The sequence below is a fragment of the Zosterops lateralis genome (assembly GCF_965231275.1).
Source record: "Zosterops lateralis genome assembly, chromosome: 7".
NCBI classification, from domain to species: Eukaryota; Metazoa; Chordata; class Aves; order Passeriformes; family Zosteropidae; genus Zosterops; species Zosterops lateralis.
Genome location: NC_139767.1, coordinates 3,145,966 through 3,168,168, shown reverse-complemented (window position 1 = coordinate 3,168,168; position 22,203 = coordinate 3,145,966). Strand labels below are relative to the sequence as shown.

The 22,203-nt window shown below is 46.1% G+C and overlaps 2 protein-coding genes across 2 annotated transcripts in view; both read left to right on the top strand.

Moving 5' to 3' along the window:
• The window catches only part of SPAG16 (sperm associated antigen 16), a 361,603-nt gene extending 355,803 nt beyond the window's left edge, over positions 1–5,800 (top strand). The window contains exon 16 of the mRNA XM_083864919.1: positions 5,598–5,800. Within this exon, the coding sequence (XP_083721045.1) occupies positions 5,598–5,779 (182 nt within the window). The 3' untranslated portion in view covers positions 5,780–5,800. The remainder of the gene's footprint in view (positions 1–5,597) is intronic.
• Positions 5,801–6,279: 479 nt separating this feature from the next.
• Positions 6,280–22,203, top strand: part of VWC2L (von Willebrand factor C domain containing 2 like) — a 46,032-nt gene continuing 30,108 nt past the window's right edge. The window contains exons 1-2 of the mRNA XM_083864588.1: positions 6,280–7,135; positions 9,278–9,744. Of these exons, the coding sequence (XP_083720714.1) occupies positions 9,334–9,744 (411 nt within the window). The 5' untranslated portion in view covers positions 6,280–7,135; positions 9,278–9,333. The remainder of the gene's footprint in view (positions 7,136–9,277; positions 9,745–22,203) is intronic.

Here is a 22,203-nt window from a genome sequence, read left to right as displayed (position 1 = left end):
GCTTTCTTTCTTTGATATGTTATTTCATCTCTGCTATCAGGAATGGTCTCAGGCTTCTGTATGCAGTTATGATAAACAGAATTTCTTCAATCCATGCAAGATTTTTTCCTTTTAATTTAAACCCAGAAATAGCTGGGTTTGTCTTTGAAGGTGGATGCTTTGCTTACAGTTAGGCAGTGCAAGTAATTTTTAAATTGAGGAAGTTATCACATCAGAATTATTTGCAAGCAAGTCTAAAGTAACTGCTGTACTTTTACTAGAAACAACTGCCCAAATCCTGCTCCTCAACTACTCTGTTGATGAGAAGCTGCTGGAGCAAAGAGGAGGGATTCTGATTTATCACTGTCCTTGTTCTGCCCCATTTTTTAGCAGAAAGTTCACCTGAGCTGCTGAGTCCATGGAAAATGTTACTGGGAGCGAGCAAACGGTGCCAGTTATCAGGAAGAATGTCTCAGCCTGATGTGCCTGGGGAGCCCTGGAGTTTGTGACTGTTGTTACAACACAGTTTTATTAGCACTGAAACTGCTAGACTGCTCCAGAAACATGAAGTACTGGTGGGCTAAAACAGAACTTTTCAGAGTATTTGATAATGGAATGTTACAGAATTTGTAAATTAATTTTTGCCCAAAGAAAAGTTAAATGCTTTAATGGGCATATAAAAAGGTTCACCAGTGAGGAGTGGTGGTGGTTTGCTCCAAAACTGTCACAGTTTCCAGCTGTTTGGACATACAAAGCAGTATGTAGTATGGTCCTGGCAAGGTTTCACTCAAAATTCATTGTACAAAGAAGACAGTAATCATGGCTGTGACTTCTGTTAGGCTCTTATGAAATATAAATTGTCAAACTGTCTTTTGACAAGTACAGGTTTTGTTCCTTTTACCCCAAGTAATTTGAAGCCATCAACCCAGCAAATTAATCTTGTCTAGTTCTGTCTTCTGAAGAAATGCAGTAACAAATTAGATTGCTTCAACACGCCTGCACTATTTTAAATTTATCCACCAGTTCAAATTAGGAGATGGATTTCATACTGTATTCACAGGAGGGGCTTTGGTTCCTTAGGATTCCTTTGCATAGGTATGCAAAGTTCCTTGCAGATGAGAAAAAGCAGAAATATGCTTACTTATATATAACACAACTGAGCCTCACTGAAAGCACCAATTTTGCTTTTAAGTTTGCATGTTTAGGTCAGTATGGACACTCCAGTAAATTTGGTAGGATTTTTGCCAGATTCCTGCTCTTGGCACTTCATGGCTACAGTCTTTATCAAGCCTGTAACTTTATGTACATTTGGAACATTTACAAGAACAGATTTATATACAAAATAATTAATTTTAACTACCTCCTTCTCTAGAATGGGATATGTATCCTAAAAGTTAAAAAAATAAAAATTGCTAAAATATTACTATCTCTGAGGCACTTAACGATTTTTGGGTTCAGCTCTTCTCTCAAAACAATATAGATATACAGTTTTAGTAGCAGGAATAGTTCTTCTAGAAGGGCATGGATGATTTTTATTGTTTTAAGTACAAATGTATTTCCAACCCAAACAACAGCACTGCATTTGTAATTAATCAATGCCTAAAACAAAGAGCATTGCCAGTCCGGAGACAAGAACAGAGCTTTTCTCTGTAGGACACTGGGAATGGAAACCTACAGCAGTACTTAACTGCAATGCTGGGGAAAAAAGGGAGCCAAAAGTGCAGTGATTCCTCATAGTAAATTCAGTCTGGTCCAAACAGAAAGGTGACTGTCCAGAGATTCCAGATTCCAGATTCCCAAAGCTCCCAGATGAGGTGGGATTCAGATGAGCATTTCCATGGAAACCCTGTGTCTCACCATCCTCTGGGGGGTAATCTGGGGTCTGGCTTGGCTCCACATTTCTCTGTGAATCCCCAAGGAAGGATTGAATCCTGAGGTTTATATGTAGAGTAGGCACCACCAGCCAAGTACGTTTTCATGCACAGAGTTTTTTCTCTGCTAAGCGGTCATCCCTCGTAAGGATTCCTTGCACAGAAGTTGTTTGTACCTTTAATTGGCTTTGCTACCTTTCTTTACCTTTTCCAACTCACTGCATCCTTTTAGAAGCAAGTGTCCAGCTGGTCAGAGCTTATGTTATTCTAAGGACATAATAGGGGTACATCAGAAAAATTAGTACTTGTGTTCCAGCAATGGGCAACAGCAAATCAGCTGTGATTAGTACAAAGGCTGCTACTGTAGGGTCTCTTTGTGGTGGCAACGTGCTTTGTCATCATTCCTTGTCTGCCAGGTTGAGGAAGAAGGCTGAGCTCAGGATTGGCATGGGGCCAGCCAGAGCAAAGCTTCACTTTGTCTCCCCATGTTGCCAAGTGCACCAACAGATCCAGAGCAGGTTCTGGAAGCCTTGTGAGCTGGAGATCTAGAGGCTGTGGGATCTAGAGGTCAGAGCCCTGGAGACTTTGCATCTTCTAAGCAGAATCTATTCATTTCAGTGCAAGTCAGCCCAACTGCTCAGTTCAGTGAGTTTGCATAGACCAGCCCCATCTGACAGTTGGGTCAAAGGTATGAAGAACAATCTCTCTTAAGGCTTTTATCTTCCTCCAGTCAAAGTGCTTTCGTTAGTGACAAGTAAGTATCCAACATTAAAATACAGCTTTGCATCACAATTATGTAGTAGATTTTGTTTGCTTTCCTAATTGGAGAAAATTTTGAAAGAGCAATAAAACACAATTTGTTCCCTGTTCCCAAAATGAAACATCTCCTTTTGGAAGGAGGGAGGGAGTAAATTTACATTATAATGAGCAGAATGTTATGAGCCCGTAGATCAGCATTGACATAAAGGGTGACGGAAATGAGATGTCATTTTGTGCATTCCCCCTCATGTGCATCTGCCTCTGCTGCTACTGAGCCAGGAAGTGGCTGTGCTCATGGTCAGCCATACTAGCATATCCTAACTCAGGGAAAAATCCCTGTGAAATGAATCATTCTTCACCAGAGCTGCCAAGTGCACCTCCACCCTTTTCCCCAGTGAGTGCTAGCGATGGAGGCAGTGCACCTCCTGGCTGGCTGGTTTTTACCGACCCTCTCTATTTTCCTCTTGGCTCTGTCGTTTCCCAGGACTGTTGGAACACTGGCATGGACTGACAGTCCATGATGACTCACATGGATGAGTGCTCTGGTTTTGCTTCAGGCCTGTGACTTACCTAGCAAAGCATGCAGAAAAATGCAGGGTTGGGGTCTGTCCCTGCCCTGCTCACCCCAGGGAGTGCATGAGCTGAAGCTTTGTCTCAGTTGTCACTCTGTCCTGCCCTTACTTTCTGGAAGTGGACTGCAGCTGTCCAAACCTTTTCTGCTGCCTGTCCCTCTCTGTAACAACTGGGTTCATTTGTGGTTTTGAGAGGCTGGAAGTGACATTAACCCTCTGCCCAGCTGTTGTGGTGTCAGGGCTGCAGGCAAATTGGCATTTGTTTGGCTCCTGGAGAAGTCATCCAGCGACGGCCTGGAGAGTCTCCCTGCAAGTGCAATCCATATGCAATGCTTCTGTCAGCAAAGACTTGCTGGAGGAGAGTTTATAATAAATATTCACATCTGCTGCTTTGGACACTCTAATCCATCCTACAGATCTTTGCTGTGTCAGGCTTTGTTCTAGATGAAGAAGCCGGATAGTTATAAAGGTTTGCAAATAGGGTGTATTTATCATGGTTAGCTCTACTTCCTAGTTCCCTTTCTTGCACAGATATCCATGACCACACTAAGCATAAGTTGTGGTTAAATATTCTCAGTGCATTTGCAAGCTGGTTTAAGCTACGTGTTTCTTTTGATAAACAGCGAGATGAAGCCATCAGATCTTCATGAGCAGAACAGAGAACATCATTGTTATGACCTAGTGTGAATGGAGGGATGATACATTCCCTGGATAAACTGTGCACCACATAGGCACACCCAGGGCCCTAAAGTGTTAAAACTGGGATAAATTCCTCCATGCTCATGTCTGTTGGGCAGTATGTTCCCATTGGCAATTTGGTGAATAACCTGAGTTTCTAGAAATGGAAAAATATCTCCTGTTTTTCATAATCTTCCCAAAAATTATGACCTTGGTGCCAGATTGTCTTTGTCAGTGTCAAATTTAATTATTCTTCTGCTGGTGATGTCTTTGCTTTCAGAGAGAAAATCTCGATACATAAGAAAAGCTGTAATCACTTGGAGGGTGTATTGAACTTGCTCCAAATATAAAAAGGTGTTTGACCAAGATCACAACTGACAGTACAGTGATCCCGTTGTTGTTAGGGGCACATCAGCTTTGAAACGAATGTATTGATTTTTTTGTTGTTGTTGTTTTTGGTTTTTTTTTTTTTTTTTTTGGTATGTGAAACTCATGATTATTATAGTTAATTTCTAAAGGAGAACCTTTATCTGGAGGCTGGGTAAGTAAAAGGTGCTTCAAACATATAATTTACCAGCTTTTATTTAAGCAGGAAGACAACTTATAAACACATTTTGCTTCCTTAAAAGTGTTGAAAACTGAGTCCATTTGATTTTCAAAGAGCACATGGAAACTAGGAACTCCTTAGAACCTTTTTAAGGTTTTGTTCTATTTTTTCTACTGTTAAACCCTGTTCTGTACTAAGGATTTAATTATTGTTTTTTCCATAAGGATGTAAGGGAGGAAGCACTCAGTTCAGTTAGACACTTGACCTGGAAATTCAGCTGAAAACTCACATCCTCACATCTTAGAGCAGTACAAGAAAAGCAGTGTCAAAAGCATAGTCTGATGTCAGTACCTCCAGGTATTAGGAGAGCATCTGCTCCTCTGGTGCCCAGGCTGTGTGTCAGAATCTGTCCCTGAAAAATTCTATCCACCTACAAGGGGTTGTCCTGCTCTGGTCTGCACTGGGGAAGCCCCACCTTGAGTATGCTGTGCACTTTTGGTCACTGTAACATTAAAAAACTATTAAGCTATCAGAGAGCATCCAAAGGGCAACAAAGATGGTGAAGGGCCATGAAGGGAAGCCACGTAAGGAGTGACTGAGGGCACTTGGTCTGTTCAGCCAGAGGAGACTGAGGGGGGACTCACCAGGGTTTGCAACTTCCTCGTGAGGGGAAGAGGAGGGGCAGACACTGATCTCTGCTCTGTGGGGACCAGTGACAGACCTGAGAGAATGGCCTGGAGGTGTGTCAGGGGAGGTTTAGGTTGGATATTAGGAAAATCTTCCTCCAGAGGGTGGTTGGGCACTGAAGAGGATCCCCAGGGAATGGTTGGAGCGACTTGAAAGAGTTCAAGAAAGATTTGGACAACACTTGGGCACATGCTGTGACCCTGGTGGTGTCCTGTGCAAGGCCGGGAGTTGGACTCCATGACCTTTGTGGGTCCCTTCCAACTCAGCAGATTCTGTGATTCTGTCAAAGTAGCCAGGCTCCTTGTGAGGAGAACATGAGGTCTCCAGACTGCCTTAATCACTCCCAAATCCAATCTCATTGTTATTGATCCGTCCAACTTTCTGTTAATTTATCTCAGAAATCAGGAGCACCCGCGCGTGTCTCTACAGCTCCCTCTCAAACCTCCCAGCGCCGCTCTCTCGTGTCCCCTTTGCCCACGCCGATGCCTGTGCTCTGTGTTTCAGGTGGCGTGGTGGCCGTGGCCAGCAGCGAGGGCTCGGTGCAGGTGCTGTCGCTGGCCGTGGGGCAGCTGTCGGTGCTGCGCGGGCCGGGGGTGGAGGTGCGCTGTGTGCGCTTCCACGGCCAGGAGCACCTGCTGTCCGCGGGCGCCGACGGCAGGGTCTGCCTGTGGGCCTCGGCACCGTGACACGCCTGGGGCCATCGCCTTCCCCGGGAGCGCCTGGAGAGCAGCACTGCGGGCTGACAGCTTCACGGCTCGCCTTCGGTGTATATCCGCCCCAACCGAGCATTATTTGGCATTTTATCCTAATAAACCCCTCGATTTCTCCCTCTTTCTGCTGTCACCGTGTTTTCCCCAACACCGAGAATCTCTGTCTTTTGGTGGTTTCTGGAGAAGCAGCTTTACAATGACGCCTAATGCCAGCGCGGCCGAATTGCAAGGAGATGGATTTTTAATGTAGCGCAGCAGGAGCCACGGGAGCCGGGGCGCCCCTTCCCCGGCGCAGCCGCCTGTGGGAGGACGGGGCGAACTTTCCACAATGCGGCCCTGGGGGACGATTGCCCGGACACCGCCGCGGCAGCGGCCGTGAGCCGGAGAGCGCGGCGGGGCTGAGGGGAGCCCCGGCCCGTGGATCTGAGGGGAGCCGGGCTGGGGGAGCCGGGCTGAGGGGAGCTCCAAGCCCGTGGATCTGAGGGGAGCCGGGCTGAGGGGAGCCGGGCTGAGGGGGCTCCAGCCGGAGGATCTGAGGAGAACCGGGCCAAAGAGAGGCGGGCTGAGGGGAGCTCCAGCCGGAGGATGTGAGGTGGACCGGCAGCTCTGAGGAAAGCCGTCGCCCCAGCCGGCGACAGGCGGAGCAGCGGCCGGGGCGGGGGCGCCCCGCCCCTGCATTATTTTTTTTCGGGTTTTACCCCCGGCTCGTCTCTTTTTTTTTTTTTTTTTTTTTTTTTTTTTCCTACCACCACCCCCCTAAAGGCAGAATTAATCCTAATCAGGGCAGGAGGGAGCGCGGAGCCGCGGGCGGGCATGGGCCGGGCAGTCCCCGGAGGGGCGCGGGGGCCGCCCGCCCGCCGGGCGCGGGGCTCCTGCGCCCGCCCTCCCCCGCCTGCCTCCCGCATAACCCGCCAGCGCTCCCCCCTTCCCCGCCGAGCCCAGCCCGAGCCGCAGGAGATCCGCCGGGCACAGGGAGGGGACAGGGATGGGTTGTTTTCTCTCCCCCGCCCGCCCCGAGACCTGAGGAGATGCAGCCCAAGTTCGCCGCGATGACTCTGCTGCTGGCACCGGGGTTTCTCCGCGGCATCGCAGCCTCCGGACCGCCCGAATCCTGCTCCTTCTGAATCGTCGGCGCCGGGTTAAAGCTTAGTTCTCATGTGGCTGCTGGGCTGCCGCGCTCCCGTTTTGCGATGGGAGGTGGAGGAAAAGGGATTGCCCGCGAGTCAACACCGAAAACGTGATTAGGAGGAACTGCTTTCGCTAATCTGTTTCTAATCTTTCTGTCCATGTTGGCCTGTGACCCCTCTCAGCTTTCACATCCAGCCTGATCAGGTAGGTGTGAATTATTCACTTGGGGTGAGGGAAGGCGGATGGAAACGTTTTAGAGACTTACCCACGATCCTGGCCTCTCTCAGGATGAGAAATGATGAGAAAGTTCAAGATGTAAACTAATTCCGAGCCAAGCAGCATTTGTTTACTTGTTGAAATGTGTGTGCGTGCAAGACATCTGCAGTCTGATTGCGAGCGTCGAGCCGAGTGCCTGTGAGTTGCTGTGGGACATCTCAGCTGCTGTAGTGAAATATAGTGCTCTTATTTATGATCTGGGGAGAACTTTTATATATATATATGTATACACACACATTTGTTTTGAGAGCCTCCTCATCAAACTCCAGCACATTCTCAAATTGCTTCACGTTTCCTCAGATATTACCCTGTTTGCTGCTCTTTTTTTCCCTCTAAATGCCCACAAATCTGCAGTGTTGCAACCTACCTGTGGCGTTAGGTGGGGAGATTGTCTGCTCTGTAGATATGTAAAGCAGCCGTATCTGCATGAATCGCTGGATTTCCAAACACCGTGTTACAGTAGATATTGCTGATAGGAGTAACAAGAGGGTGCGTAGTCCTGGTGATGGAAACACAGCTAGTACTTCAATTAAGAAGATATCTTTTCGAATTTGATAAATCTTGTGTAATATCCGGTGTCTCCCTCTGTTGTGGCTTCGGAAAAACTGCTTGGTCAACAGGATCCTTTAGCTGCTTCTCTGGGATTAAAGCTTTCTCCTCCCGCTGCTGCTTTTTTGCTTCAATTAAGGGAGAATTAATTGCTGAACATCTGCAGTCCACCAAAAAGCCAATATATAAGAGTCTCTCCCCGAGGGGTGGAGGGGAGTGCGCGTTTGCCCGTGTGTGTAGGTTAATGCATGTTTGTGTAGTCTCCGTGTGCCAGTGTGTGCATGCTCTGGGAATGGAGGGAAGGAAGGGATCACACACACACCAACAATTTTTTTTTTTTTTTTTTTTTTTTTTTTTTTTTTTTTTTTTTTTTTTGGTTTGTGCCAGCATCTACCTCCGTAGTTCTGCAGTCCATGTAATGCTGGTATTTCATCTCCTTTAAAAGTTTCCTGTAATACTTTGCCCGGTTTTTTAAAGAGGGCTCGGAATCCAGTTTGCTGCCGGGGTGGCGCTGGCCGCGGGCTGGTGTGTGGGCAGGTCGGTGGCGGGGATGTGGCACTGTGGGCAGGCAGCAGAAGTGCTCCCAGGACACCGGCACGGAGCCTTCGCCTGCCGCCGGCTCTCCCGGGGTCACCCAGAGCCCCTCTCCCGCCCGGGGTCCGTCCTCCCTCCAGCACAGCTCGCCGGAGGTCGGGCCGGGCTGCATCGCTCCCAAAGTTTTAGAAAGGCTCCAGTTTAAATCACGCCGACACATTTCAGCGGCTCCATGCATTATGCAGGCGTTTAAACGTGCCTGCACTCCACGTTTTTTGCTGGGAATCACTGAAATGCTGAATAATGGAGAAGGTGAATTGCATCTTTGCTTCTGTCGGGATTGAACGTACCTGCTGCTGGCTGGGCTGTGTTGGTGGCCCAGGAAGTCCCTCTTCAGAAATGCTGTAAATAAGATTCTGTACCATTCCACCTCTCGCAGCCCAAGTTTAACCCAGCACTGTCTCTCAGATCAGACACAGATCTGACAACAGATGATGTTTAACTCCCTTTGCAGCTCAGGTTTCCCACCGCGGTTTAATGAGGTGGGCTGTGCTCCTTACGTAGTACCAAGGGACAGTGGCCACCACAGGAGGTTTAGACCATTCTTAAACTTGTCTTCAGAACCCTCCGAGCTGCCCCATCACCATGCGATTCCAGGCACCTGGTTTGATCTCTGGTGCACCCAAAAACTCAACTGCAAAAATGAGGAAAGTAAAAATTAGATGATTCTAATCTAGTTCAGCATTTCTCCAAAGATATTTTATGGTCATATGTGTCCAGGCATGTGTGTCCAATGTAGGTATTTCACATGCTTTGTTCTCTTTACCAGTAACTAAGAAGAGGTTTAATTCAAATGAAACAGCTATAGTTACGTATGCAGTTAAAAAACTCGGATTTATTCTTTGGTGCTGGTTGAAACAATGACTTTTGTAAGTCAATGTTTCTTGAATTTTGAGTTTTTTCTCACTTGAAACTGTTTGTTTGCAGACCACAACACTGGTCTCCCTATGGAAGCAGCTGTTTGTATCTGGCTTTGAGGTCCCATGGAGAAGCCGAGGAGGGGGATGGCTCTTCCTATCCATGAAGCCTGGATACTCCTGTTTGTGCTCCCTGGTTTGGTGACTCCAGCTGCCATCAATCATGAAGACTACCCTGCTGATGAAGGGGACCAGACCTCCAGTAATGACAATCTGATCTTTGATGATTACCGGGGGAAGGGCTGTGTGGATGACAGTGGCTTTGTGTACAAACTGGGAGAACGTTTTTTCCCAGGACATTCCAACTGTCCCTGTGTCTGTACTGAGGATGGACCTGTTTGTGATCAGCCAGAATGCCCTAAAATCCACCCAAAGTGCACAAAAGTGGAACACAATGGATGCTGTCCAGAATGCAAAGAAGTGAAAAACTTTTGTGAATATCACGGGAAAAATTACAAAATCTTGGAGGAATTTAAGGTATGGAACCCTTTCTTCAGTATTTCATATTAGTATGCTTTAGAAATGGCATTCTTGTTGGGAGCTCTCAAAGGCACTCAGTATTTGCTTACTGCCATCGATGAATGCTGCAGTTGAAGTAATTTTTAGCTGTGCTGCAGGTCTGGCTCATGTAAAAGCTGTCACCTCCCCCTTGTGTGCACTGCCTGAGGGCCAGTGGTCAGTCAGACACCCCTGTGGGAGTTGCCAGCCCTCTGCATCTGCCTCCTTTGCTCATAGCATGGATCATGCTGGGCTACCAAGGGTGTGTAAACCAGTACTGAGTGCTTTTTAAGAGCCCCTTTTGCAATTTGGATAGCAAAACATTGATGGCATGGTGCTGAGAGTTGTTCCTCGTAACTGTATGAGCATGCAAATAAGTAGATGGTAAACTCTATTTAATTTTTTCATTTCAACTGTGACGAGGCTGTCTAGAATGCAGAAGATGAACTCCTAGGCAGATGAGCATCTCAAGCAATGAGAAGCATGGGGTTTCATGGTCATGGTTGACTTCATGTAAGGAATGTCATTAAGGAATCCTGAAATATATCTTAAAAACAAGATGATATTTTTCAAAACCACTACACAACCTGCAGTTCTCATTCTAATGAGTTTGATCACGAGCTTTCAATTCTGCTAAGGAGAGCAGCATTTCACAGTGAAGAACAGGGGCTGTAAAGGCTGTAGGTGCACAAGTTTCTTCTTCCAGGTCACATGGAAGAGTTGAACCTCATAATTAACAACAGCCTGTAACTCTTCACGGCTGTGTGCCTCATCTTCTTATACACTTGGCCAGTTTATTGTCCTTCCTACGAGGAAAATAATTTCATACAGGTCTGTGTACTTCACCAGTTCTCAGTAACATTGATGGCAATTCCCTTTTTCAGAGAAATTGTCATCTTCAGGGAAGGTAGCAGTCAGCAGTTCCTTTCTTCTATCATGTGTGGTGTATGTTTTTCTTCTGTCCTTCTGAAACTGCAGTCACTGAGTCTGGACAAGACAGTGTAATGCCACAAGCACAAGGTAAAGCAAGTGTATGAGGAACATCTCCTTGAGGGCCACCCTGATCAAACTGCTGCTTCACTGGGGATGTGAAGATGCTAATCCTGTGAACTGCTCAGATAACAGTTTCTTCTTGCCCTGGGAAGGCTTGGCCCAAGTTCATCCCATGATCACACTTCAGTGTGGTGAGATACCCCACCTAGGTGGTCGGGTTTTCATGTGAGAGGCATAAGGTCTCGTTTTGAGGAAGAAGAAATTTATAAGAACTCTTTGAAGAGATTTCAGTGGTAGATAAATCTTGTCATTAAAGTATCTCTTGTGTGTGAATTAAGTGGAAAAGTAGTAATCCCTTTTCCTAAAAGAAATAATTTCATCCTGGTAACAGCTTAAACTCCAGGAAAACAGAGTACAGGAGAGAAGGGCTGTTGGAGAGAGTTAGGAGCCATGTGGTTCATTGTTTGCTGTACTCAAATACTTGGGATGTTGTGTGGAAAACAAAGTTCCAGTACCCTCTGAGAAGCACAAAGCAGGAGGTGTCACACCACTCTGACACACAGTAACCTTCTGTCCAGAACTAATGCGAGATCCTTCACACTTAATTTAGCTGACAGTCAAGCTTCTGATCTGGACCTGTGTTTTGCTGAAAGCTCAATATATTGTGGAATAGGGCAGAAACCAGTGTTTTGGAAATCTCTGTGTTTACCTGGAACAAACAGTGGATTGCTTTTTTCCTCAGAGTACTGTAGGAGAGTCAGACAATGGGAGATCACTGCTCTGTGAGGAAAAAAGAAGCTCCTGTGAACTCTGACTTTATAAATTCTATCGGAAAGACAGAACTTCGAGATTTAGGAAGCCGCTCCTCTGAAGTCTTGACTTTATGAGGCATCCAAGCATTTTGTTGTTTATTTCAACAGAGTAAAGATTTTACCTGCTATCTCTGCAGATGAAATCCTGAGCAGTTCATAGGTTTTACAGGCTCTGAGCTCTGCTCTTCCCTCATCCTGTTGAATTTATAAGGCCTGCAAACTTTCTCACATCCACTGCACACACACTGAAGTCAAAGACTTCAGAGAGGCTGTTCTGACTCAAACCCAGGCTGCTTTCAGTGGAAACAGAGGCACTGTTTTATGTAGTCTCAGAACCCTTTCACCCACTTGATTTACTTTTGCTGGTATGTAGATTCCAAATCGTCATCTATAGAAGTGCTTGTCACTGCTGAGTTTCAGCTGAAATTAGCCTCTATTTAAAAATCTTTTGCAAGTGTGTGTCTGTGTGTGTGTGCCAGGACTGACTCATCTTGTAGAAATTTCAGCTGCCTGATCTTTCACAAATTGGGATTAATTTTTTTCCTCTCAGGATATTTTTTCTAGGATATCAATATCTATGAGAGGTTTCCAGTTGGGTAAATTTTCCTGTATTGTTTCTAGATTTTTTTTCCTCAGGTTTAGGGTGAGAAAGGCAAATGTGATTTAATCTTTTTTCTTACCACTGGCAGTAACTGTGATGCTCTCAGGGTAAAGAAGTAGTTACAAAGGCCCATTTCTTGACTATTTAGCTTTCTTCTAGTGAACAGATCTTGTACATCTGATTTTTTTAATCATTACAGTCATAAGCACAAAATAAAAACATGCCAACAATAAAAACAAGCCATGTAGCTTAGACAGCTGTCCAAATATTTATCCTTGTGCCCCTCAATCATTAACATGTACAACTGAAATGCTGAACTGAAGTTCAGTTATAAATCCAAGCCTACTGAGAGTTTTTCTTACATCCTTTTGTAAAACTGTGTGTCTTTGACAGATGGCTTAGAAACCCCATGCAGCATCTTTATCTCTTATGGGTCCTGGGAGATGTTGGTGGGTTTGGGGCCCCAGCTGCCCGTGCAAGGCCTCATTCCCTGGTTTCAGTGGGATTTCCCTCCAGCTTTGGCTGAGGCCAGGGTTTCACCTGGAAACCCCTGCAGAAAGGACCAGCACAGTCTCTCTCATCTGAACCATGATCTCATTCAAATGTGTCTAAAATACAGATTTATGCCCAGTGGTCAGGATTCTGATACCTGTGGAGCAGCACAGAGGGCAGGTCTGGTGGGTTTTACTGGGATCCATCTCTCTCTTTCCCATCTTGTTTTCTGTTTTTCCCTTTGTTGGGCTGGAATGGGGTCTCTCATATCCCCACTGCCCCCTCTCAGAGCAGGGGGGCAGGCAGCTGTGGGGGCTGCAGGGAAGGGGTGAGGGATGCTGGAAGTCTCAGGCTGTTTTCTCCAGAGTGATCTGGCAGGGGCTCTCGAGGTCACCTGGCAGCTGCTTTTTCTCTCACACATCATGCTTGCTTTGATTTCAGTCCTGGGGGTTAAGGTGTGAGTCTCAAGTGCTCTGCCCTCGCCTGTAGGAGCAGAGATCTTTCAGGGAGGTTGTTAAGCCTCCCCTTTCCTCCCAGAGACAGAAAACAAGCAAATGAGATTGGTCTTGGTTGTTGCAATACACATGGCTGTGTTTTAAATGCCTGTCCCCAGCCAGCAGCTGATGTAAAGTTAAGGAGACAGTGTTCCGCCAGCCTGATGGATGTTCATTGGCAGCTGATGGAGAAATCCTGCAAATGTCACTGAGGCAACAGTGTCCCTAAGTGCTGATTAGTTTTCGCTCTCTTGCATGACTTGCTGGCAGAAAAGCACGCACCTTTGAGAAATGGAATTATGGCATGGTTACAGTGTGTTTGTAGCCACAGTGAGGAGCCACTGCAAGAGGATTGGGTTGTCAATTCTCTTCCAGTTTGGAAAGTCCATTATCAGCTCTGAACTTCCTAGGTCTCTCATCACCCAGCAGAGGCACATCCAGAGTAACCTTCTGCAAGACCTCTGGATATGTAGCAAAATGCCATTGCTGGGAGATAAATGGTCAGTTCATAAGAGATTGTCAGGCTGACATCTTGAAATATTCTCTCCATTTTAGACTGACAGGCAGGGACTGCTCCCTGTCCCTGCAGGAGGGTGAGCATGGTGCCATCCTCCTCCAAGGCAGTGGCAGAAATTTCCTAAGCACAGACATTAAAATATCTGTGTTAGCCTGGCAGAACACTGAGTGAGTTATCCTTTGGGTGGGAACACAAGAGGTTTTGGCCTTCCTGATGATGTTCAAGTGAGAAGAGCAGCTTCAGCCTGCAGTTGTGAACTTGAGCTTAGAAAACACTCTGGACATTTTTTGAGTGCTCTTCAGTGACTGTCCTCCTTTCTGGTGAGCACAGAGCTGCAATTTCTTCTAGTCATTGGCTCTGCCAGTGCTTATCCTCTGCTGCTGCCTTTATTTACCTGCCCATCCCAATGACTTGTCCCTCCCACTTCCTTGTCCTCTTCCCTTCCACCTCTGCTCCTCCCAAACCTGTCCTCAGTGAAAAAGTCCCTAGGTGATGTCCAAGTATTTGTCTCTTGCATCAGCATGAGCGTGAAGAGATGGGAAAACAAACCTTGCCCTTGCCCTTTTCCTCCACACTGGGGAAAAATAAAATTTAAAAAAAAAAAAAAAAAAAAAAAAAAAAAAAAAAGGAAAGGTGAAATTTTTCAAATTTTTCCTTCCAGGGCAAAGTTTTTCTGACTTGAAAAGAGCCAGGATTTCTTACTTTTCCTTCCCCTGTTCCCTGCCACTGTATCTTAAGTTCATTGCTTTGTTTTGTCCACAAATCACCTGTAATCCTTCAGCGAAGGTTTTTGTATCTTGCTGACTTTGTATCTTCCTGAACAGTGCTTTGCACAGTAGGGACACAGCTCTAGCAGGGTTCTTCAGGGTGTGATCAGAGCCCAAAATATATGAGGGACTGTGTAAGCAGAGCATTATCATACACTAATTCTCAGCTCATTATGGAAACCTTTACTTCAGAATAGTGGCACCTCCTTCCCCCTTGTTAATGCTCTTTAAAATGTTTTATTAATGCAATTACCCGAATTTAACTGAACAAAGCAGGGCCTCTCATCAAAAGGCACATGCAGGCAGCTGCTATCCCAGCAGCTCAGCCCCTGAAACGCAGTGTGTCCATCCTGATGCTGGAGAACAGCAGGCAGTGAAACCAGAAAGTGATTCCCCACCCCCAGAACTGTGCCAGAAATAGAAATTAAGTGGTGTAAACAACAGCCTGGCTCAGACCAGCAGGTCCCCAGCCTAGGAGTGCAGGCTTATCAAATATGGATGGAGCACTTGGGATGTTGCAGAGTGTTTCTGGTGGGGTGGTGCTCTCAGGTGAGAAACAAGAGTGTGGCAGCCCCAGCTGGAGAAGGCCAGCATGGGTCCCCCATTTTAATATTGGCATTTTTTTCTCCAAGATATGTGCAGCAGGCTTTTTTTTTTTTTCTACTATGACTCAAACAAGTGGATTTTTTTTCCCTTCTTGTGTGTTCTGCAATTTCACATATGGCTAGAATATCGTAATACAAAAGAAATTTCAATAACGTGCCTGCACTTTAATAAAAGGAGCCATGAACAATGCCAGCTCTGAAGATAGCACACAGCCATTGAAATCAGACAGGGGAAACAGAGCATCAGTCAGATGGAAAAGTATGATTTATTATTTCCCTCCTGGCAAAATTACAGTGACAATGTCTATGCAAAGGAATCTAAAATTACTGACTTACTGTATTTCTGTCATAATTTGTCCCAAGAAAACATACTAAAATAGATAGGCCTGTCACACATTGATCTATAGTGAAACCTATTTTTAAAATTATGCTATGTACTTAGCTACTGATTCTGTAACATATATATCACATTATGCACAAATACATTGTTACAATAGGTGAAAGAAGGTGGGCTTTATTCAGAATTTGGCAAAAAAATTCACCATGGAATTTTCTTCCCTGGAGCACAGTAATACATGGGAGACCTGAAAAGCTCAGAGCTCAGTGGTGCTGGCTGTGCCACACACAAACTGTCTCAGAGCTCCCCACTGAAATGGATGAGACCCACAACCTGAGCATCCCCACAAATCAGAATCTGCAGGAATGAGCACAAGCCCCCAGTTTTAGTCCCAGTGCAGAACTTGTCCTGTATGTGCAGTCCCAAGGGATTGGTATTTTTCCAGTTAATATGACACAGGAATAAATGTGTGCCCAACATTTGTACTGTCAGAGCTGGGGCTGTGCTTTCAGTTACTCCCTCCAGGAAACTGCCCATCAGCTCTGCTTGCTCCCAGAATCGGGGCTGTCCAGGGAGCTGCTGAAGGAGAGGGGATATCTCTGCACAGCCAGAGGAGAAGCTCTGGCACTTCCCCTGCCCTCCCTCTGTGGCTGCTGGAGCCTTTCTGTTAAGAAAATGGAACATGTAGTACATGCAGGTGTTCCCAGCTCCTTCCAAGAGTGGTAAAATCAAGTCTGAGGCTTTATTATTGTGCCAGACAATGCTCAGTGGGGCCAGGGAGAGAACTGCCCATCCCTTGGCTCTCCCAAGCTCTGTCACCCAGGCTGTTTCTGTGGGGCAGGAGGTCCTCAGGTCATCAGCTTAGGAAGAAGGATGTCATCCTTAGAAACACTCACAGCTCATTGCTGAGAAGGTTTTTTAGAAAACTGTTTCCTGCCAGAGTGAGGGGAAGTGCAGGTATGTGTTTGTTGCCACTGGAATGTGCTCTGTGCAGAATTGCATTCATTAAAAAAATGCTCAATCAGCCAATTATTCTAGTTACTGTTTTAAAAGCTGTAATTAGGTAAGTTATGTAGCGACAATGCTCAGTCTTGTTGCAAAATAAGGATATGTGAGGCTTCCTTACTCTGTTTTTTGGTAATATCAGAGACAATTTTTCGGGAATTACAATAAAATCAGTATGCTTGGAGAAGCAATAGGGTTTGAAACAGCTCCTGAAAGCAGAGAATCTCTCAGTCTGTTAACTGTGGTCATCCCAGTCAGCAAAACCTCTCTGACTGAGGGTTATCCCAGTGAGTTCCCTGTGTAGGCAAACCCCAGTGTGTTCTCTCATCACAGATAACCCATCCAAACCCTTCCCAGGCTGTGCTCATGACCAAGTGATGACATCTCCTGAGGGACAGAAACCTCCCAGATGCTGCAGAAGGAACAGGACCGAGGTCCACATCTCCTCCCCACTGATGTCTGCCTGTATTATACCCTCCTCCATAACAGAAATTCAGTGTTTTATCAGCACATGGAGCTGATCTTGCCACCTTCTCCCATCTCTCAGTGTGGACAAAGGAGGTATAGGGAAAACACGTGTCAAAGGGAGCACCTTGTGACCAGGTCCTCCTTTCCTTTCTCCCTGATCCAGGAGGCTTTCTCCTGGATACAGCTCCTTCATTGCAAAAGCCAGCCAGGAGGGGATGGAGAGCAGAAAGCTGCCAGCTGGGCTCACTTTCCCTGCTGACATTAAAAGGAGCTTAACAAATGTGAAGCACACACAGACATTCTGTCTGTGTCCGGACGGGGCTGCACTTCACACGCTGGGGCCACGTTCCCATCTGTCACATCTGTAACCTTTCAGGAGGAGTCCCCTTCCCTGGGCACTGGGCACGGCTGAACTAAAAGGCTTTTGTAATCCAGTCATAAAGATTATCACCAAAGTGATAGAGAGCTCCAGTCCCCTCAGCCCCAGGGTAGGTGAGGTGCAACTATTGTAGGGAATAAAATGAGACATATATCAAAGCAAAGAGAGCGTTCTCACAGAAGAAGTGCAAAGTCATGTTTTTACAGAAAGCTTCGCTGCTGCTTTTGGGAGACAAAAGCAACCACAAAACTGCAGATACACAGCTCTGGTGGAAAAGGGGCCAGGACTCAGCTCAAGGTTGTCTCTCTCATCAGCTAATGGAGGAGTCGCTCTTCAGATCCAGACATGGTTCCAGGAGCCTTTTAAACTCATCAAATTGTGTGGCACAGAGCAAATCTATGAGTACAAAGCTGCTAAAGCCATCACAACCCTGACTCATCAGATGTAGGCCCAGGATATCCAGGATGAGGCAGGCCTTCTGTGCCCCTCATCTGCCTTACTGATCTGCAGGGCTCCCCAGGAGTGTTTGCAAATGAATGGCAAGGATAATGTTGTTTCTGGTGATAGACAGGCATGGCCTGGGAATGAAGGGACGAGAGGAATACATGGCCTGAAGTGATTAGGGCATGCTTGTGCTCTTCCATCCCCAGAATCCAAGCCTGGTCACCAGCACACTGGAAAGACTCTTGTGTTAGTAATGTCTGTGTGTCTGTGTTGAGGGCTCCCTTAAAAACAGGATCTCAGCATCTGCTTCTGCTCCTTCTTGGGAGCCAGGTCCTTGGTTTAGCCAATCCGCAGTGTGGTGCAAGCATCTTTCAGTTTTTGGATGGCAAAGTTGATTTGTATTGCTAGTGCTCCACATAAGTAGGATACAGCTCCAATTTTTTCACTGCAGATAAATTATCTAATGGCTTAGTTTTTCCCTGTTGCAAAGTCATTTGCAACCTGATGGTGTTTCCAGTGAGTGGGCTTGTCTGTAATTACTCAACACATTGTTTATTTGAGCAACTTTCCACCTATGGAAAATCCAAGTGGTTACAGCTTCTGTAGTATAATTGATATTATATCTTCACTAGCTGGCTGGATGATTTTTATTTTATTAAGTAAGTGACAAAACTGAGAGAAATTTTTGCCCTGTGTGGATTTTTGTACTGGCACATACAAAAGAACCATTTACCAAATTTTTAACACAAATTAGATGGTTATTTATTCACTGCTAATAGTGAAAGCCAAGTGAGCAGCTCAGAAGAGAAGTGGGCAGGTCTCAGTCTCACCTTCAGGCGGGACTTGTTCACCGGCTCCTTCTCCACAAGTTTGGCACCTGCAAAATTTCTCAGCTGAAAGCTCTCTGAATTTTCCTGCAATCTTCTGCTAATCTGCCTGAGATCACAGGCAATTTCAATAACAATGAAAATGATTCTAATTTCTCCTCCAGGAGTATCTCTGGTGAATGCTGTCCCAGTTCCTTTTTTATTTCTCTCCCCTGGTTTATGACTTCCCAGCTTAGCCATAATATGGAAACCATTTTTGCCTCCAAATTTATTCATCAGGTCCTTTCAAACTTTCCTCCCTTTCTTGCTTCCTGCCAGTAAATTCCCCACCTGAAAGTGTAGCTACAGAGATAATTTCCATCAGAATTGCCGTTGTCCTTAGCATCATTAAAAGGTACAGCTCCTCTTAAGATGTAAGTGCCCAATTTGACAGACGTCACTCTGCATCGCTCTGCTTTTCCTGCTGTTCTGTCTGCATTGAGCAGGATGCCATCAGTCCAGCCTGTCTGAGAGAAGAGGCTGAATGGGATTATCTCTGTGAGTATCTTGAAAATTTAAAGAGGGAGAGACTGACAGCAGTGATGGTTTTCAGTTTTCCTTTCCTTGGAGCCCAGCACTTGCAGGGGGTGGGACACATCCAGACATGTAGGCAGGAGGTGCGTGTGGATACAGCTCATGGATCTGAATCTATGGCAGGGTTGTGCAGAAGAGCCAGGGGAGAACCATTGCATCCCAAACCACCTTGGCATCAGCAGAAATGCAGAGGACGGCACTTCATTTTTAAGGGGTTGGCACTTCTCTGTTCTCGAAGGGGAAGAAAGCGTTTCAACTCCATATTCAGTTAAACTGCCATGAAAAGCATTTTTTCCCTTTGCAGTATCACCTAGAAGAGGAATATCCTTACACACCACGTCCTTTTTGGTGTTTGAAGGAGCTGGGGACTGGAATGCCTGATTTTGGTTTGCAGTGGTACCGAGAGTCGTAGTATCTCCTCTGCCTTTGCTCTGATATGGTGACTCCTGGAGTTCCCCCAGAGCTCAGAAAACAAGCCCCGCTGACTTAGTTTTGTGCTTGTACCCCTCTTCATGTTCCAGTCAACCAAGCAGATTTCTCCAGTCATTCTGGCCATATTGTAAATTCACTTCTTTGAAGAGCACCACAGGCCTCAATAACAGCTATACTCAATTCAGTGGAAACACTTGGATTGTCTTCCAATGGCTTGGACAGCCCCCCTTGTCCGTGCTCCTGCACAGTGATCGGTGGGTGCACTGTAACATGACTAGATGGTTAAACACTTACTTGTTCCCCAGAGAAAAGTCAAGTATTCTTGATACAATACAGCTTGATACAGCTGTGGAGTCTGTACTGCTCTGCACCTGCCTGATGGGAGCTGTGTCTGCTTAGTGAAGGGCTGTTGTGTGTCAGGCAGCACCAGAACGTGGTCCTTAGGCACCACTTCATGGGATCTTGTCAGTGAAGCCTTCCAGGATGGGATCAGGGGACTTCTTGGTACAAAAAGTCTCCTCAGGCTTAGCTCTAGGAAAGAGGGTGAAGAGAGCAGCACAACAAATCCTGATAACTGGATCTCAGGATCTGAGCTCTAGCAGAGATGTAAATCTTCTTCCGTGAGGCTGAAAACCCAGATTCAAAGAAAATGCCATACAATTCAAGGCCTTTTTTTGGAAAATTGAGGAGAGGTTCGAAGTGTTAGGAAATGTCTGTGCTGAACATTCCTGGAGGAGCTAGCATCTAAATTCATGGAGTGGAAGGTCTCCAGCAGTAGCAGGTCTCTGTACAGTCAATTCTAATGATACAAGATCCACTGGCTCTTGAAATACTCAGGTGCCAAATAGTACTTTAGTCTTGGAAGGCTGCTTGGAAAATGAGCAGCATTTTCCCAGCTCCTGGAGGGGTATGAGCCTCAAACCCCAAGTCTGAGCAAAGCCAGCTGGAAGAATCCCAACTGATCACAGGGAATTGCAGCCTTAAAACATGGTCTGAGACATCTCCTGAGCTGAGTGACTTGGAAACCAGTTAGCCTGGTGAGTGTGGCAGCAGAGCAAGGAGTGAGGAAAACGGCTTCTTATTGACTGACAAGACAAACAGGTGAACAAAAAGCATCAGTCAGATGTCATCTTCAGTGTCTTTAGTTTGTCCTGGGTAAATCCCTCCCTCTCCACCTCTCCAGAGCTGTTGGTGTAGAAGCAGTTGAGTGATTGACAAGCAGACACAAAGACAGAGAAATCCTGATTGCAGATAGGCAAGAGGAGGGCTGCAAAATGATGTTTTGTAGGTACAGATATGTTTCCTCCATTCACTCAGGGAGAATATTCCGTACTTGGTGATGATATAGGAAAGCCTTTCCCATGTTTGGGGCAGCAGAGGGGTGGTTTAGGTGCTGTAGCTGTGGCCAAGACACGAGCTAAGGGAGAAATACGGAGGTGAGGTTCAGTAAGTACTTGCAACAAGAGAATTCCTCTGACTGTATGAGATGGCTGAGGTGCTTCTTGCAAGATCTTGCCTAAAATCTTGAAGTTTTGTGTGTCAAAAAAAAAAGTTTGATTCCGATCTCTTCAGCTGTAGAAAAGCATAAAAGAGTAGATTCAAACATTCTGAGTTTTGAATTCAGATTTCCATTTTCTTCTCCCCACCTCTCCCTTAGGTTTGGGAATAATCAGTTTTGTAGGCTGTTGCCTAAAGAATTTTTTGATCCTGTGATCTCTCTGGCTGTCCACCAGTCCTTTTAGAGGACTTGAGGGCCTGCTCACAAAATAGACCTCTCAGAGGTATGAAATTTCTGCGGATTTTTGAAACCTTGTAGCTGCCCCATGAGGTGCCCAACCCTGTAAGAGAGGAGTAGCTGGGTGATGTTAGCAGTCACAATTCATACGTGTGCTGGAATTTGCTTCCAAGAAAAGGGTGAAAGTCGTGGGAAGGTGATGTGTAGGAGTGTGAGAGTGAAGATTAGGAGCTGGGGCACCCATATCCTGTTTGGTTTCCCGATTTCCCCTGCTCAGGGTGTATCTTGTTTTTCATTCTGTTTCCTTCGCTGCCTTTTCCATGTGTTTGTTTATGTTGTTTATCAAGTTTATCATTATGTGCCCGCGCACATAAAATCTTTATTAGCCGTGTGTATTTTCTATTCTCTGTTCTAATTTTCCTTCCTTCTTGCATTGTTAACAAACTCTGCTGATTGCAGATGTTTCCCATTTGACAGCACCTGAGACTCAGGTTTTCCATCCATGCAGCAGAAGGAGTGCTGGCTCCTTCCTCTGGCCATCCTGAGGTGTGTGATGGGGCCATTCCACACAGGAGCAGGGGCTGAGCCTGCCCTGCCAGCCAAACCTGGGCTCACAGTCCTCCTTGAGATCAGTGGGACAGAACAGAAATGGGAGCTGGGCTGTGATCTTAGGGGGGGCTATGGATGGGTTGTGCTGCTCCGGTGTTTTTGAATGACTGGCTGAAGGAGAGGGGGATTAGGGTCAGTGCAGAGACTGAGAAATCTCTTGTGCTCTGTGTCCCATTTCAGCTGCTGTTAAAAGCCCTTGAATGGTGGGTAGATTTGGCCCTGTCTGCTTCCCACCAGCTTGGCCCCTATGCTGACAACAACATCCAAAAACATATCACTCCACTGGCTCCGAGGGTCACTGCTCTCACCCCCATTAGAAATGGAGATGGGATAAAAACAATTTCATTG